Below are 17,677 nucleotides of genomic sequence, written 5' to 3'. Positions count from 1 at the left end.
AATTAGTGATACTTCCATTGGCACTCAACTGCCATTTACAAAAAGTCCAAAAAAGTTTCCCTAACTGCTTTAGCATGTAAAGAAGCATCGTGTCCACGTTAATGAACTTTTACAGAATAAAGCGATTCAGTAGGTGTTTCGCCACGCCATTCCCCTCTGCCATTCCACTTTTTCCAAAACTTCTTCCAAAATGGTATCGACAAATTAATGTGGATGGTATACATTGGCTGATTTAGTGCTTTTAATCAACAAGTTATGGAGGGTAAGTTTATATAATCAACCACGGTCTTGATTCATAGCAGAATGGATCAATTAAAAATAATAATCATTTGAGCAAACTATTTGACTGTTACCTTTACACATACAAACTTGAACAGTTTTTTAGGGAAATTTACTTTTTGTTGTTTTGATTTTTTTTTCTGAAGCATCAAATAAAATAAAAATACAGACCTTAGAAAAAAGATTGCACTAAAAGAATTTTTTCAGGAAGATAAAGTGATAAGGAAGTTTAATTCTGCATCATTAAGCTAAATTTATTAGGACAGTGCAAAGTTCAATCAGGGTTGCAGCTCTTTCATAGAGTCAAATTTAAGGAAATTTGAGGACTTTTAATAAGAATCTTTAATTTTTTCTTAAAAAGATGGTGTTTTAATAAAAAAAATGAGAAGATTTAATAAAATTTTTATACCTTTCCAAAAGATTCCAGAACATTAAAGGAGATTTAAAGGTATTGCCATAAGTAAAGAAAAAATTATTGCTGTGTAAATGTAGTACTTTAATGCATTTTGAAAGTAAAAACATGTGACAGGTTATAAATTGCGAAAATTAAAATTAAGGAGATTTGAAGACAGAGCTGTGACAACTGTTAAGCTTAAAGGTACAATACTATATCTTTATAATGGATTTACAAAGATTTTTGCAAAAAAGCGTCTAGAGTTACAGAAATGCTAAATCTTAAATGGGTACTAAATGTCATCTAACTAGCCAATCAATAATGATTTAAAATCAGCTAAACAGGGAACGTTCTGTTGTTTCTACTTTTTGAATTTTAACAAGGTAACAAAAATTTGCCACAATAAAAACACTAACAAGTCCTGATATAAAAATTCAACAAATCATCTTGTCTAAAAAATTAAATTAACAAAAACACTGGATGCAAACATACTGCAATTTTAATAAAATAAACGAATGACAAAATGACAAACAGGTAAAGCCCATCTCTTGAAGTATGTCGCAAAGATCAATAAGAAAGTGACAGGATATTGGTAGCAACATTACATTATCTTTTCTTCGTAGTTTCTCAATCCTTGAGGAAACAATAGTCCTAAAAAATACAGATATTTTCAAATATAAAATTAAGGATTTCCTAATAATTTTATCATATGAGAACACAGAATTTAACCTTTGCCAGCTATTTTCAAAAACCTTCAGTTTCTGACTTCAATTTATGAAAAATCTCTCTGAGACCTAACATTTAGGAAATACTTATTGCCTTTAAAATTTAAGGATTTTATAACATTTTTATTATATTGAGAGTACAGAATTTTATGTTTGCAGGCCATGTTAGAAATATTTAGATAGGCTGTACTTACACATCCTATCAATTTCTAAAATTCCTTAGTCTGCTCACAATGACCATATAGTTTTTCAAGAACAATTTAAAGGGAAACATAGGTCTTTTTTTTTGCTGTTTTAAAAAAAAGTGTGATAATGTTGAATAAAGGAGTAACTTAAATTTTAATGGTTATAACATCATATTTGTGTCATATAACTTCAGTCAATGGAAACGTATTCTATTGATCACTATATGTGATTTTAAAAAAAACTATGGATAATGCATCTATATACTTTGGACTAAAAAATAAAAATAAAAATAATACTTGTAATTTGCTTAATATCTATTATTTTAAAGAAGCCTTTTTTATGAATGTTTATGTCTCTGAAAGAAAAGTTAAAAAATAATTCGAAAACTCTACTCCCCGTTACAAACATTTTAAACAGAAAAAACAAATACAAGTTCTCCAAGTATTAACCCTAAACAATTTTTCAATGGTCAGCATTAAAACCATAATTTAGACTGAATCGTTGACATGCAGCCCTTTTCAGAAATTAGGAATGATATGAACATTGAGCATAAATAGATATAGAAAAGAAAGTGTTATTTTTGAATAAAAATAAAAAAAAAAGTTGAAACTAAGCATCAGCAAAAAAATACCTCTAAAAATATAACTGCTAAATTTTTCAAACGTTGATTGGAAGACTCTGCTAACTGCTTCATACAATCTGTAATTTCTTCAGAAGCTATCTCTAAACAGATAACAACTAAAGTTTAATGGCACATACCAATACTAAATCCAGCTTTTTATTTTTACAACTTGATGACATAATCAATAACAGATGTTGAACACATAAAAACTTGTCACAAATCTAGGGCTCCATAAAGAAAGATCCCACAATATGCAGTTACAATACAAATATACTAAACTACCATTGCGAAATTAAAAAACTACACCTTTTTTACTTTCTGGCGTCACCAAGAACATCAATGTGGTTATTGCATTTAAAACAGTTTCTTCATTAGAACTACAAAATGAAAAAAAACACTTTTATGTATAAGCACCACTCGTTTATATTACGGTTACTCCTTGGGAGGTATCGAACTATCCTTAACCTAATCAGATGATTCAGATACAAGCTTCTAGGGGGTTCGTACTAATGTCATTTTAAAGATGTATCAATGATTCAAAGAAGATTTGTAAGCCCTACCTACAACTATAGACATATAATTTAAAATGAGACGGATAACAGATTCACAAAATTTAAACTTGTCAAAGTTTAATTGTCAATGTTTAAAGCGGACTTAGGACTTAGGATCTACGTAATTTGGTTAAATCTGACGTCATCACAACTATTTCTTTGTCTTCAGTCTGCCGTCTGCAGAGTATTGACTATTTGGTACTTTTGTCCATATTTTAAAAACTGATGAAAAAATTGCCTTTGTTTCAGGAATTTTGTTTACGATTGTGGAAGGAGAATTATGTTTTTTATTGCCTGGAGTTTTTTCTGTTTTCATATGTATAGTCTGCAGCATAACCAATCACTGATATCAAGCATAAAATTATACATAATTTTTATTTTTACAAAAAGGTTTACCATGTACAATTTTGAGAGCAACTCAACCCGTGTTTCTACATATTCAAGTATGAACATTTAATGCACTGTAATAAAATAACAAAGGCAAAGATTTCTTTGTGCATTAATATAAGTTTTTGGTAACTGTCTGCATGATGCAATACAGCTTGGACTCCTTAAAGTTTTTAACTTACCTAGATAAACAAGCAACAGCAGCATTCACTCCATCATTCTGCAAAATATACTCCTTGTTTTCTTTATCTATAGATATACAAAATATTTATTAAAAGTTCTCAAAAACTAAAAATTCTCTGTACCAATGTGAAGGACTGAAAATCACAATTGAAGCACGAATAGGCTTTGTACCATATAAAAAATGTGTATTTTATTCCCCTAATGTATAACAGATACTGTAATAAATTCTAATTATTCACATTAGTTCTGACAACGAAGATGCATACCAAGACAGAGATTACACAAGCCAGAAATTCCAAATTCTACAAATTGGTCATCCTTCTCACTTGTCATATCTATACATAAATACATAAATAAATAAACAGTACAACATTGCAAAACTATCAAATTTAAGTTTTCCTGTTAATGCAGAAAGAAAAATTTAAAAACAACATGTTTTTTTTAAATTAGCTTTCCTCTGTGACTAGAGCCATGATCACATTAAAATACTCTCTACAATTCCTAAGAGAATAAGTAGAGAGTATTTTTTATAATATTTTTCTGGATACAAATAATATTCATGTGATCATGGTCAGACCTGAAAGCTCATTTAAAAAATATATTGCTTTTTAGTTTTATCATATTGGCCATGTTCACTTTATGTTTCAGAGTAGAAAAAATAGTGTTGTAGAAGCAATCTAACTGGGGTGGCCTTAATTTAGCAATTTCACATCAATATTTGTACAAATAGGATGGAATATAAAAAACCGCATTTCTATGTACTGAAATCAATCTACCTGTAAATTTGCTAGTCAAGAATATTCAACCCTACCATAATTTTTCTAAATAAATTTAAGTTAATTTTTGTCTGACCTTGAATCTACTGAAAATGTTGAGAAGTAATTTTCCAAATGAAATAAAACTCTTAATAAGGATGTGAAATTTAATTTTCATGCAGAACTATTAACTTTATAAATAAAAAACTCAGACATTGTGTCAGTATTTAATCAATATTACAGAATTTACAGGATACAGGCCAAAGTTTTTAATTCACTCTACTGTTTGTTTTTAGTCGAAAATGGTGATTGTGTTACAAAAGATAGTTACTTACCAATAAATAAATCAATAACATTGAGTTTTCTTAGATACTCATAGTTCATTGGATCATAGGCGAAATTTGCTAAGTTCCCCAAAATCTGCCTTTTTGATTCTAAGGGTAAAAAAGTATAAAACTTTATCTATAAAAAATTAAATCAAATCAAAAATAAAAATTAAAATAATAACAAAGCTTATTCAGAGGGAAAACATTTTTCATGAACAGTGAAGCAAGAAGCTTTTCAGTTTCCATATGGAATGTTATGCAGTTTTTTTAATACCACAATGTAAATATTTTTTCCATTAAAGTGCAACTAATAATCAGGTCCCTGAAACTAACTTTGCGATGCATGTCTTTTTAAAGTAAAAATAAGTGGGGTGGACAGGAAATTTCGAGAAAAAAATTTCCAGGACTTTCTGGGACTTTTATAAATCTGAGTTGATTTGCCAATTTTCAAGGATAATGTTCGAACTAATGTTACCAACAAGTTTGGACTGTTACACTATAAATGGTATAAAAGCTTTAAAAGTAAAGGGGTAAACGTAATGAATCATAAGACAGTATTTAGCTTCTTCAATTTGATTAAAAGTCAGCCTTCAACAGGAAAAAAAAATTATTTTTTCGTAAAAGCCTTTTTTTCAGGATTATTATTAAGTTTTCTGTTTTCATGATTTTGTTCTTAAATGGGGTATTTTTTCAGGACTAAATATATTTTTCTTCAAATTTTTAAGAATAAGGTAAGGTCAGAGTGCATGGATTTGAAAAAAAAATATCCAGTGTGACTTTAAAAAGGTTTCGTATAAAATAATGTGTTGCTTACCTTCTTTGTGAGTGTCTTGGAATTCGGTGACAAGAGCTTGCAAATATTCAAATCTTCCTCTTCCACTCTTATCTCCTTTTTCATTCACGTACTCTTTTGTTGAAAACATTATGCTTACACTTTTCAACTTTCATTTTCAATAGTTCAAAATTTACTTTTTTCAACTTAAAAAATAGTACGCTAGTTAATAAAGTATTCAAAATATTCAAAATAAGAAGGCAAGTAAAACAAGAAAACAAGAAGTCAAGGCAATACAAACAAAAAATGCCAGTCCAGCGTGCCCACTCAATATCTACTCATTATTTCCTGACATTTTTAGCCTGTATTTCCTCATTTGTTTTTCGAGCTATAATTGGACCTGAAAGCTACTGGAAGTACATAATTATTGGAACCTTAAGTTGCCCTGCAAAGAGAACAGTTTCCCTGACATACCACAGGAATTGCTGATATTTCTGGTAATTTTAGACTTTTCTGACATTCTTGACACACCAGAAATCCTGTCTTTGTTCAAATAAAATGGCTACAAATAATTATTTTTTTTACCACACAACATTATGTTGTTTATCTCTAAGTCCTTTAAATATTGTACCATGCGGCAACTCAATTTACATCCATCCTAAGTTACAATTCTTTCTACATAAAGAGTCGTCGAACATGTGAAGAACTATCGATCTGAGTTAAACACAAATAGCAGCCTGATGTTATGTCACTACAATCATGGACATTTTATCTTTGCAAAAGCTATTTTTTAGCCGTTTTTCGAAAAAGCCAAATGGCATTAATTGTCCAATGCTCTACAGTCTGACAGCTCCATGAGTTTTCCTTTGACAGATGTGTAGACTGAGTAATTGAAGTTAAAAATGTCCTCTGAGCATCTAATCTAGGCGTGTTGAAGTCAGCAAAAAATAGAATAATTAAGATTTCGTATCTCATCAAATAAATTTACTGTGAACATTAAGTTTGGAGTGTGTATTAATTATATAGAAGCACAATTGCTTATGGCATTTGAGATTACATTAAATATAAAACGCTGTTATATAAAAGACATATTTCCGTCAAAACTAAAAAAAGTCTAAATCAATAGAGGTGTATATCTATGGATATAACAGCATAAAAAACATCATACTTTCAGTATTTCGACACTAAATCCTTTCACTATCTACAGAAATTTTCCAGTCTGTTACTTTTTAAAAGAAAAAAGACGACAGTAAAAAATAATATAAGTTGATATTATGAGTACATTTTAATGTGGTTTAGGCACATGACCATCAACATAAAAGTTTCTAGTAATTTTTGGTAAAGTTAGCACAATTCCATCCATTTCTTTTGTTAATATAATTTGGCAACCCAGTCTTGAGTTATCCTGCAAGAAAGGAGCCATATCCAACATGTCTTCCTCCTCTTCTAAAGGTTCTTCTAATGACTCAAGGTACTGATCAGCAACATACACATGACACGTTGAGCATGCTAACGAGGCTTCGCACGCTCCTTCAAGATCGATATTGTGTCTATGGGCAAGATATAATGCATTGTCTCCAACCCTAGCCCTCACATGGTGCTTAACATTTTCTCTGTCTATATACGTAACATTGACTGCTTCTTCATCCGGAATGGGTTTGTCATGTTCACCACCCCCATGTAGCATATAGTTCGTGGTGGATAATTTTCGCCTATGTATGCTTTCTATGTGTTCTATATTAGTATTGATTTTTATTGTCTGATAAGACGGGGAAAACAATCTTTGTCGCAAATGATTTGGCAAAACATTATAACATAAGGGTCTGTGTAAAGAACGTTGCATCAAGGTTTTTATTCGTGAGAGGAAACCTGTATGCATCTTTTAGTTGGTGAAATAAGTCATTGCATACTTCTAAAAAAACAGCAAAGTACTTTAAAGAAAATAGTCTCTAAAAAATACATCTGTAGCTCCATCAAAAAATGGTAGTTAATTGTTAACAATTGAAAGTAAAAAATAAATTTTCTTTGCCAGTAATTGCTGTCATTACTTAAATAGTATTTAAAATACTATTAAATGCAACAGACTAGACAAGAGTAATCCATCAGTCTATTTTATTTTGTCCTTATGGAATGTTGCTAAAGACAAAATACTTTTGTGAACTTTTTAAATTAGTCAAAATGTACCAAGCTAGTATTGTTTCAAAGAGTACTGTGAACAACTAAAAAATGCTGAGATAAAGACAAAATTTCATACTTTTATTTTACACGTAATTGTATATAAAAGTATTAAAATTTCAAGAATGCAATCATACTGATCAAATTTTGAAACAACAAAATATCAACATTTTCTACCATTATTAATTTAGACCCTTTAAGGGATATACATTGGCACTTAAAGCAAAAAAATGGTAGCACTATTTTGATCATTCTACTATATCTAGGTTGTTTTTTAGCTTAATAAGGGTCATGAGGCATTTTCATTTACATGCTGCAAATTTCTTATCCTAGAAACATTAAACATATGTACTAAAGACAGAATCTTTATGAGGTGGCCTTGATTTCGCTACAGTTATTTTAGTGCATTTTTTGCTGCTAAAACAGAAATTGCAGCATGTCTTAGTCAGGACCACTAGCAACAATGTTTGTCCAAAAACAGTAAGACTTTGCCTGTTAATAGAATATACTTTACGTGGCAGAAGCTTGACCTTTTTGAAAAAAACAAATATTTTTATAGTTAAATTTTGTAAAAATGTGTGCCTCACATTGACAAGTGTGCCTTTACAAAATATAGGCAGCTCTCTAAAAGTTTGCAGTTATAATATTTACCAAAGTATGGCATGGATGTAGATTAAAACATCCAGATCTAATCGTGAAATGTTCCTCATGAAATCAGGTTTTATCAGGATATAGCATGTGTACATACATACATACACACAAAATTATTTCATCGTGTTATAGATGGCACCCAAAAAAATGCAAACATTATGATAAGTTTATCAATACAACATAACACAACCAAAAGCACACTTTAAACATCAGACCTGTTTTAACTACATATGTACCAAATTCCTCCTTAAAAAGGTTTGGGTTCAATAATAGAGAATCAATACTTGAAACTTTGGCGAAACTTCTATAACACGGTACCAAGCACAAAGATCTATCCAAGACAATTATATACAATCTTTTTAAGAACAAGTATTGTATTTAAATATCACGAGATTTCCAGCATTATAAAGTCCTATATTTATTTGTTGCAAAAACAACATTAAATGTTCTCTACTTTGTTGCTTCTTGTTTAGTTGCAAGCTTTTTTGCTTTCTTCTTCTCTGCTTCATCTTCTTTTTCTTTCTCAATTTGTTTCACATATTCCTCTACTTCTGCAGTTTCGAGTAATCTCATTCCTTCGCCTTTACGCATGACAGCCATTTCAACATTCTTACTACCGGTTTGAACAACCTACAGAAAAAAGGGCGTAAAATACATATGTCAATAAAGAATAAAAAAAAGTTAATAGTGACCACAAAATTTTATCACAAAACATCTACGACAAGAAAATTGCATGAGAATGAAGACGAATAGCTTTTTACAGCAATGTCCAAGTTTTTTCAGATGTGTACTAATTTTTAGAGGCAGTCAATTCATTTTTTTTCATTTCAAATGCATTTGTTTTCAAGGCATTATAATTATGCCTTTTAAAAAACAGGGAAAGTGATGACACTACGTTTTAAGAAAACTAAAAATTTATTAAAAAGACAAGCAATAATAATAATAAAAAATTAATCTAAGTTTAATATCCAGGACAATCCTGGAATGTTGTTAAAACTTTTACAGAAAGTTTTCAGTCAAGCCTAGTCTAATTAAATTGTTAAATTTAAAATCTTTAATTTTCAATCTTGTATGCAAAATTTACAAGTCATTATTGTTTAACATACATGAAGCTTTTTTACAATAAACATACCTCTAACAGTGCTTTCAGTGCTAGCTTGATAACATAATCATCTGATTCTATTTCACTATCGGAGAAATTCTTTTCCAAATATTCTTGAACAGTTTTCGAGCTTCTTCCAATTGCATTAGCCTGTGTTATTGGAAAAAAACAGGACAGAATATAAAAACATTTTCAATAGATGTTTAAGAATGCTAGTCATATTTATATTGTACTAACCATATTTGAGCCAGAATATACTAAGTTTTTTGAAAAATGAAGGACTATTTCAAGCAAGAAGCTGTTATAACCCCACCCTTCTCATGTTTTGATCTATGTATTTATTTAAACTGAAATTGTGGCAAATTTCTTTTTTGAAATAAAATTTACACCTTGAAGGAAACATCGATTTGCAACATCTTTTTACCTGTCAATAAGTACTCAACTATATGTTCTTAAAACTTGTACAAAAACATTATTATACAAAAAAGTTTTCATTAGTTTCCAGCATAAACGTTGAGCATTTTGTCAAAAAGGAGTTTATTGGAGTCCTGTGAAAACTAGGAAATATTTTGACCAGATTTTGACATTATAGTTTAAAAACATTATACCAAGTTTCAAATCAATATTTCAATTTTTACTCTTAAGTTTTAGAAACTTTAACAGAAGTATTTTAAAACACACCTTCCACTCATGATAAGTTCCTGATGGATCAGTTTGATAAAGATGGGCAGTGCCATCATCGTCAAAACCAACAATTAACATTGATATACCAAATGGTCGCATACCATTACTTTGTGTGTAACGCTAAACAAACAAGTAATATTTCTCAAAATAAACTTTCACATAGTTACACAAACAAGAATCATACCACGCAGGTACAGTAGGTTCTCCGTATAACCAACTATTGATATAGTCATCTTCCCTATTATTTCGAACTAAAGTCTGTTTGCCTGTGGATTTAGCCTCATTAAACTTGTCAAAGTCTGCTCTATATAACAAACCGTTGATATAGCAAATTTTAACAAACAAAATTTTTTATCCCTTAAACCAAAATACCTCGATACAACAAACTCAAGGCACTAAATACAACAGAAACGTAGCAATGTATATACATCTGTAACCAATATAATGTTTTACAAACAATGCAATGCCATTAAAATCAAACAGTTTGAATCATAGTAACAAAAAATGTGCTTTCGATTTTGCCCTGGAACATAAACAAATTAAATTTAGAACTTAAAGTGTTCCTTGCTTCACAAGTCAGCTAAGAGTAGTGGTAGTTAGGAAGTTGTAATCAAAATAAAAGGGTGAACATTTTAATCACAGACACACATAAATCACCAAAGAATAGTGTCACGAAGAATACTGTTAGCACTATAAGGTTTGTTATATAGAACAGATTTAGACAAGTTTAATGAGACTAAACAAACTCTCAAATAACTAAAATTTTTCAAACTTTTTGTGGTTGTTATACTGAGAGTCTACTGCACACCTTCAACAGTCATCAACTCATTGCAACTGTAAGGCAGAGCTGAATGAGTATTGGCAACATAGGTGTGCAGATTTTAGGTACATCAAATTTGGGCATTCATAAAGAGACTTTAAACATTGAAATTGTCTTATTTCATTTTGTAGATATTTTTAGATTTTTAGATTTTAACTAGAACACGGTATACCTTTTGGAACAAAAAAAAAATTTATTAGCTATTTTATTCTTGTTTTTTTTAACTGGAAAGTGAAGTTGAATAGGAGTCATGAATCAACTTTTATAACGCACTATCCTCTTGAGTTTAAATTGTCAAGGACAAACTTCTGAATATCCATGGCCTTAAAAGTGTGAAAGTATAACCCTCATCATAAGTACGCTTGAAAATTGTATATTAAAAATTTATGTATATACTTCCAAAGAGCAACATGCTAAAGCCAATTTGTTTATAGAGGATTTTATTGTTATCCCCATCTCTAGATATTATGTCCAAAAGACAAAACTTTGAGTTAAAATTAGCATTGCAAAAAAAGATAAATAAATAAAAAAAATTACATACATCTATCACTAAAGAAATAAAATGAGAGTTGAAATGAAGTAGTTCTGTTTGTTTGTTTTTTTAAAATGTCTCTACATTTTAAGTTGCAAATTTTCAAATTATTGAAATACCATTTGATTGGGATTTATAAATAATTTTTAGTGATGTATAAATGAATAAAGTTTCACATACTCCTGCTGAAAAAATCAACGATTTAAAAGATCGTGCTCAAAAGGTATACAACATCCTTAATGCTGTAATGTATAGCTCCTTAAACAAATTAACAAACCAAACTGTGGTAACATTCACAGAAGCAACTGATTCAGCTTCAGTATATAGTTGTTTCTTTTTTTAATAAAATTTTAATTTTAATAAAAAAAATTATAGAAACGCTAATTCCTTCCAGGAAAATTTCCAAACTAATGCTAAATTTTTGTTTTTATAACAACTACAAAAATCAACAAACATCAAACCTGTTTTAAGCTGGCGATATATCTTGTGATGTATTCTAGCGACACTGGGTCTTCCACGTTTAGTTTGTGACTCTGACATTCAACACGAGCTGCATTTATAAGGATACGAGCATCAGCTGTAAGCCCTGGTATGACAAAAAAATACATAGTGCAGTCTTAACTTATTTCATATGGTCTGTGAATGGAAAGTAGAAAAGTAGGAACAACCAAATCTAAACTAATAGCAAAAGGTCATGTCCTTAAAGGTAAAACCATTCATTTCAGAAACATGCAAACGTGCAAATGTACCTTTGAACTCGGAATGCAATAGTATATAACTGTCAAAAAGGTTTGACAACATAAAAAATAATGTTAGTCTGGGGTTATCATAAATTGATGAAGACTTGTTTTGTATGTCACTAAACGTATAAACTAAAAATAGGCTTGTATTGGTTTTTTCTAGGACAGCTTTCACACGTAAATATATTCTAACCAGATATCTGTTTATCATTAGAATGGATAAATAACTTAATCAGACATGTCAGAGTATTATCCCTAATCAATAAAATGACATAGCTTTAAAAAGTCTTTTGAAGGAAAAATCCCTGACATTCCTGGAGCATCCAATGAAAAATATTCTTTCTCAGACAATCCTGACTACATCCCAATGCTTTGAACCAAGACAATAATTATTATTGAATGACTTCTCTCCAGAATGATTATTATACACAATGTGTAAACATTATATAATATAAATTATATAATATAAATTAGCAAGCTCATTCGAAGCTGATTTGCTAACCTAAACTAGAAAAAATTACTTGTGCATAGGGTTGGTTATTAAGTCCAGTGCTGTTTTTGAGGAAAGAAATTATAATTTTCAGATTCCAAAAATGTATTCTGTTAAATTCTTGTAATTAAGGTGATTTTTCCCGTATTTTCCGGTATATAACCCGTGGGTTATAAGTTGATTCTTACGACTTCCACTGTTGGTGCGGTTATAATGTGATGCGGGTTATGTGATAAGTTTTATATTTTCTGTCTTTTATTGCGAAATTTAGAGTTTATACATTCAATGAAGAAAATAGTACCAACGGGATAAAATGCGTACATTAATATAACTGCATGTGCGAGCCTATAATCTACGTAATCTTACTTCAACTACATGATTTAATTTTTTTCACACGGTGAAATTGCTTTAAATTTCTATTGCTTGCCAGTGCTTACGAGCTCTCTCTGAAACAATTATTTTGGCAATCGGAGACAAGGAAGTTAAGACTGAGAGAGTCGCTAGTTCAGACACTCGGTTCTCGTGTTTGGGGTTCTTGAGTTTAAATGTCCCCCACTTGTCTCCATCATGAAAAAAACAGAACACATACATTTTTATAAAATGATTAGGGTAAGTAAAAATACGCTAAATTTTTTTCTTAACACAATGTGGTTTATGCAAAGGTGCGGGTAAGTAAAACACATTGATTGAAATTTTATGCGGGTTATACGAAGGTGTGGGCTATTTGATAGCATCTAACTCCCTAAAAAAGCTGAGCTGTGGGTTATACGATGTGCGGGTTATATACCGGAAAATACGGTAATGATTATTTATCAAGGATGACTCCTTCAGTTCTTACGATGTAATTTCGTACTTAAGTATTCTTACCAAATTAAAAGTCAGAATTATCACCACTTTTAAATTGCAAATAAATCAGCATTGTCACAATGTGGCAATATTTCAGGTAAAGATTACAAAAACAGAAAAGCTGAATGATAAAGCAAACAGATTGTGCTTGGCAGTGGAATTGTAAAGAACTAACACTCAAATATTTTCTAAAATAAATCAATTACCTGCAAATCCTAGAAAAACATGATCATCTAAAGCACATATTTTACGAACAGTTCTCGCCTCTTGCAACTTTGCCACAGACTTTCTTTCTACACCTAAAACAACGATATTTGAGCCTCGTACACCGACCTAAAAAATGAAATACATGGAACAGTGTGCAAAATAACAGGGTCTTAAAAATTGCACACATCATGTCTTTCATAATGCATGTGTACATTGTACATATGTAAGTTTTGTTGCATTTTAGTATAAATCATAACGTGTATAACACAATATCTAATTTGGATTTATCAATAAAAAATACAATTTATATATATGCTTAAATCAGCAAATGAATTTACCGCTGTTGATCCTTTCTTCACTGCCTCCTGTGCATACTCAACTTGAAATAAGTGTCCATCAGGTGAAAAAATGGTAATTGCTCTATCATAACTTGAGGACATATTGTTGAGTAATTGTAAATTTAAGATTACTATCTATAATATATTAAAATTCTATAAACATGGTATACCTCTGTAACAAGTGGTATATAGAATCTAGGCATAAAACATCAGAGTCATCATGAACTCAAAGCATAACTTGAGAATAAACATGTAAGCACACAACTTGCTAGATATGTAATTGATTTTGTTATTTATTTATGTAAACTGCAAAATTATTAATAGAATACTTAATCTGTTAATTGCATATAATATTCAAGAAAGATGAAACTGAAAAAATATCTATGAAGGATAAGTTCAAAAATGGTTTGACATTTTTTAAAGCTAAAGTTAAAACAAGTGCCATTCGTGAATTTACCAACGCTACTTGTAATCACCAAAAGAATGCTGGAAGGTTTACCTGCACTTTCTCACAAACTGGCTGAAAGGCCACAATCAAAAATTTTCAGCAATAACGGTGTCAGAAAGAACTAAAATCTGACAGACAGTCAAATTTCAGAGTTGGTTGGCAGTGGATGCGTTTTTAAAAAAATTTAAAAAATGTTAGTGTCTTTTGTTGTGTTCTTTTCTGAATTTCGAGATTTTCATAGGTTTAATTAACGAAAGAGGTACTGCGAAAGGCGTTTAATTGGTTCCATCTAATTTTCTCACGTCACTTTAGTTTCGGGTCAGTTTCGCATTTGTTGGTGTTTTTTTATCATGTTTTGTACACGTTATTTACAAGAAAACTTCAATTGTTTTGATTTTTTTGGTTTTGGATAAAAGGAACCCCGTGATTCCCTCGGCTTGTGACAAGTCAGATATGTTTCGCTGTTATAAGACAATCTAAAAATTTGGCGTTGAACCTGAAATATTTTTATTTATTTGGTGAGTTCCTGCATAGTTCCTGCTCGGTTCTGGTGGTTTCCTTCCCGGTTCTTGCTCGGTTCTGGTGGTTTCCTGCTCGGTTTATGTTATAGTAAGTACGTGGATTTAAGACGTCGTGCCAGTCCTCTAAATTAATTAGTTCTCGCGATAATTATAAAAAAATTTTCCCGTTTTTTTTCGACTTGCTGACTAGGGTTTTTATTACCCAAAGTGAGTTAGTGGGAGGACGCGAACATAACATACTTTTGATGGTGGCCTAATGACTCCACTAACAAATTATCATATATGGGTGGAAAAGAAAACTAGCATGCCACCTTGTTGTATGCATTACTTAAATTAGATTCAAAAATTGGTTTAGGTTTGAGTTTCATATTTCTTCTAACATTTTTTTGCATCTGCACTTTCTTATAGAAAGAAACTGAAATTTGATATCCTTAAAAAAAGTTTTAAAACCTCGCTGTGCTAGTACTGTAAAAAGGTTTGTTAACATCGTAACATTCATGTTATGCACGCACCACAATAGCTCAGGATGCGTATTTTTTTAACAATCGTACTACACGAACAAAAATTATACATTACACCGTGGCGTGCATGATAAATAACTTCTATTTTAAGACAACAAAGACCGTATTAGTTTATCAATTAAATCAAAAACCGACAGCAAAAAAATAAATTACCACTTTGTTCTTTTAATTTGTTGTCATAAAAAAGATGTTATGACGTCAATTGAATTGCCGAATACATAAAGATCACGATTTTACAGTTAGGGACAACTGCAAATTAGACTTTTCAACATAAATAGGCTATGATAGACAAATTAGACGAAATTTACAGTACAGTCTGAATGTAATCTACCGTGTACACGCTAATATCACACCTTTGCGTGGAGGACGGCAGTCGTTTGTCTTTTGTTATAATTAAATCCCTTGAGCGTTTTGCGAGTTTATATTTGCGTGTTAAAAAACAATGCGCTCGCGAAGAAATATCGGAGCAATTATATTTTTTCTAATAGCGAGATGCATTGTGTAAATGTATTGATAAGCTATTCCCTTAAGTATTAGCTTGAAGTAATTAAATAATAAAAATCTTTCGCAAAGTTTTATAATACATTGCGCGAGAATGTATTGTCGATTTAATTACTTAAAAAAATTCCAGCGCGTTTAATGTAACAAACATACGAGAAGCATTGTTCACAACACTTAAATGCCGCTTTTCGTTTTAAAACTTTTAAAATGCAATCTAAAAAAACATTTCTATCACCACTATTCGTTTTTAAACTTTTAAAATGCGATCTAAAAAAAAACATTTCTATCGCCGCTATTCGTTTTTAAATGCGACCTAAAAAACATATCTATCGCCGCTGTTCAATTTTAAAGTTTTAAAATGCGATCTAAAAAAATATTTCTATCGCCGCTTTTCATTTTTAAACTTTTAAAATGCGATTTAAAAAAAACATTTCTATCGCCGCTATTCGTTTTTGAACTTTTAAAATGCGATATAAAAAAAATATTTTTATCGCCGCTTTTCGTTTTTAAACTTTTAAAATGCTATCTAAAAAAAAACGCTTAAATAAAATTTTCAAAAGACTTTGCGCAAAATAGATTGCTAAAATTGATCTTGCAACCTATTGTGATAAACAATTGATCGCATGGGGTAATTGTTTATCAGCAAGGCAATTATTTTCTTAAAAAAACAAAAGCTATTGTTCTGTGTAACTATCCATGCGAGTTTCGCGTCCGCGGTAGACTACATTTAGACTGTACTGTATCTCCTAACTAGGCTATCAACATTAAATTTGCTTATTACAGCCTTCTGGTCCATGGTCGCACCGATCTTTAAGGTTAAAAATGATCTAATACACCTCCCTCGGATGTAGAAATATTATTTTCGTAAATATTATGGAGCGTTTTGAAGATTTGCTTTTAGTTTGTTTTGCCGCTAATCTGCATCTGCATACGCACAACGTTTTTTCCGGCATGTTTTAAAAAACCGCCAAAATAGACTATTTTGATTTAAAAAAAGATGGCGCTTGGTTAGGCTATGATGTCCTAATTATGCTATCATAGACAAAATAAGCTATTTGGACAATCTCGCCCCGGACCTTGTTCTAGTCGATTGGAAACGAGTTTGGTTGGTGGGGACGTTTTGCATGTATAACTTTTATATCCGCCATGCAAATTCTATGAAATTTGACCTAAGCAGAGATCACTAAGTCAGTAAGTAGTACAGGAAAAATAGTAGCGCGACCAACAAAGATTATGAATATATTATCAATTAAAATTTTCCATCTCCTAAATAGACTATTCTCTCCAAGTTAAGCTATTAAAAATCTCCTAATTTAGCTACTAGCTTATTTAGGAGAAATAGTCTAATTTGCAGTTGTCCCTGACTGTTTTATCGTGGTTCGTGTGCACCATGCTTGTTACACAAACACAATTTTAAAAAACCTTTTCACGGTACTGTAGCTCTAGCTAGCTAGCTAGCATGGCTAGGGCTACTGACTGATGCTCCAAGAAGCTTCTCTCTCAATTTAATACTACATTTGTTGCAAACAGACAGTGGAAACCAATACAGTAACAGTAAATGCTATTTCTAAACAAAATTAATCGTAGATATAAGATAGCCACATAAAGAGGTGCAAATTGAACGCAAAGTGAAACAGAGGCAGCCCACTTTGATCCAACACATGCGCTTCTTTCACCGCCCTGTTGAAAATAAAATTGCTGACAAAGGCCGCGGAAATTTAAAAGCTGAAAATTTCGTTCCTAGAGCTTCCATTTCGCTTTCTCGATGGTGCGAATTGCAAGAAGCTAATTTTATAGTCATTGAATTTCCGGATTTTAGTATTAGCACACGGAAGTTCGTCTAAGACAGTAAGCTACAAAAAGATTAAGATTTTTCGCTTCTTTACCACTTTATTTTATTTGCGGAAAATTCAGTTTGTCG

At 30.9% G+C, this 17,677-nt stretch overlaps 3 protein-coding genes across 3 annotated transcripts; all 3 read right to left on the bottom strand.

Moving 5' to 3' along the window:
* Window positions 1–1,156: 1,156 nt before the first annotated feature.
* On the bottom strand, window positions 1,157–6,107 carry LOC130613826 (armadillo repeat-containing protein 7-like). Its single transcript, XM_057435175.1, has 7 exons — window positions 5,223–6,107; window positions 4,418–4,516; window positions 3,594–3,662; window positions 3,327–3,393; window positions 2,513–2,583; window positions 2,216–2,307; window positions 1,157–1,324 (listed from the first exon to the last, which is right to left on the bottom strand). Exons 1-7 carry the CDS (start codon window positions 5,329–5,331, stop codon window positions 1,301–1,303), a joined length of 531 nt encoding a protein of 176 aa, XP_057291158.1. The 5' UTR covers window positions 5,332–6,107; the 3' UTR covers window positions 1,157–1,300.
* A 228-nt stretch (window positions 6,108–6,335) lies between these two features.
* On the bottom strand, window positions 6,336–7,282 carry LOC130613824 (ferredoxin-2, mitochondrial-like). The gene has a single exon (XM_057435174.1). The coding sequence runs from the start codon at window positions 7,057–7,059 to the stop codon at window positions 6,466–6,468; it is 594 nt and encodes a 197-aa protein (XP_057291157.1). The 5' UTR covers window positions 7,060–7,282; the 3' UTR covers window positions 6,336–6,465.
* Window positions 7,283–8,321: 1,039 nt separating this feature from the next.
* On the bottom strand, window positions 8,322–13,924 carry LOC130613822 (proteasome subunit alpha type-7-like). Its single transcript, XM_057435172.1, has 6 exons — window positions 13,766–13,924; window positions 13,427–13,553; window positions 11,606–11,730; window positions 9,790–9,912; window positions 9,139–9,258; window positions 8,322–8,636 (listed from the first exon to the last, which is right to left on the bottom strand). Exons 1-6 carry the CDS (start codon window positions 13,865–13,867, stop codon window positions 8,457–8,459), a joined length of 777 nt encoding a protein of 258 aa, XP_057291155.1. The 5' UTR covers window positions 13,868–13,924; the 3' UTR covers window positions 8,322–8,456.
* Between the last annotated feature and the right edge of the window lie 3,753 nt (window positions 13,925–17,677).

Source organism: Hydractinia symbiolongicarpus, chromosome 11 (assembly GCF_029227915.1).
Source record: "Hydractinia symbiolongicarpus strain clone_291-10 chromosome 11, HSymV2.1, whole genome shotgun sequence".
NCBI lineage: Eukaryota > Metazoa > Cnidaria > Hydrozoa > Anthoathecata > Hydractiniidae > Hydractinia > Hydractinia symbiolongicarpus.
The sequence above is the reverse complement of the archived record's forward strand: the minus strand, read 5'-3'. Positions and strand labels throughout refer to the sequence as shown.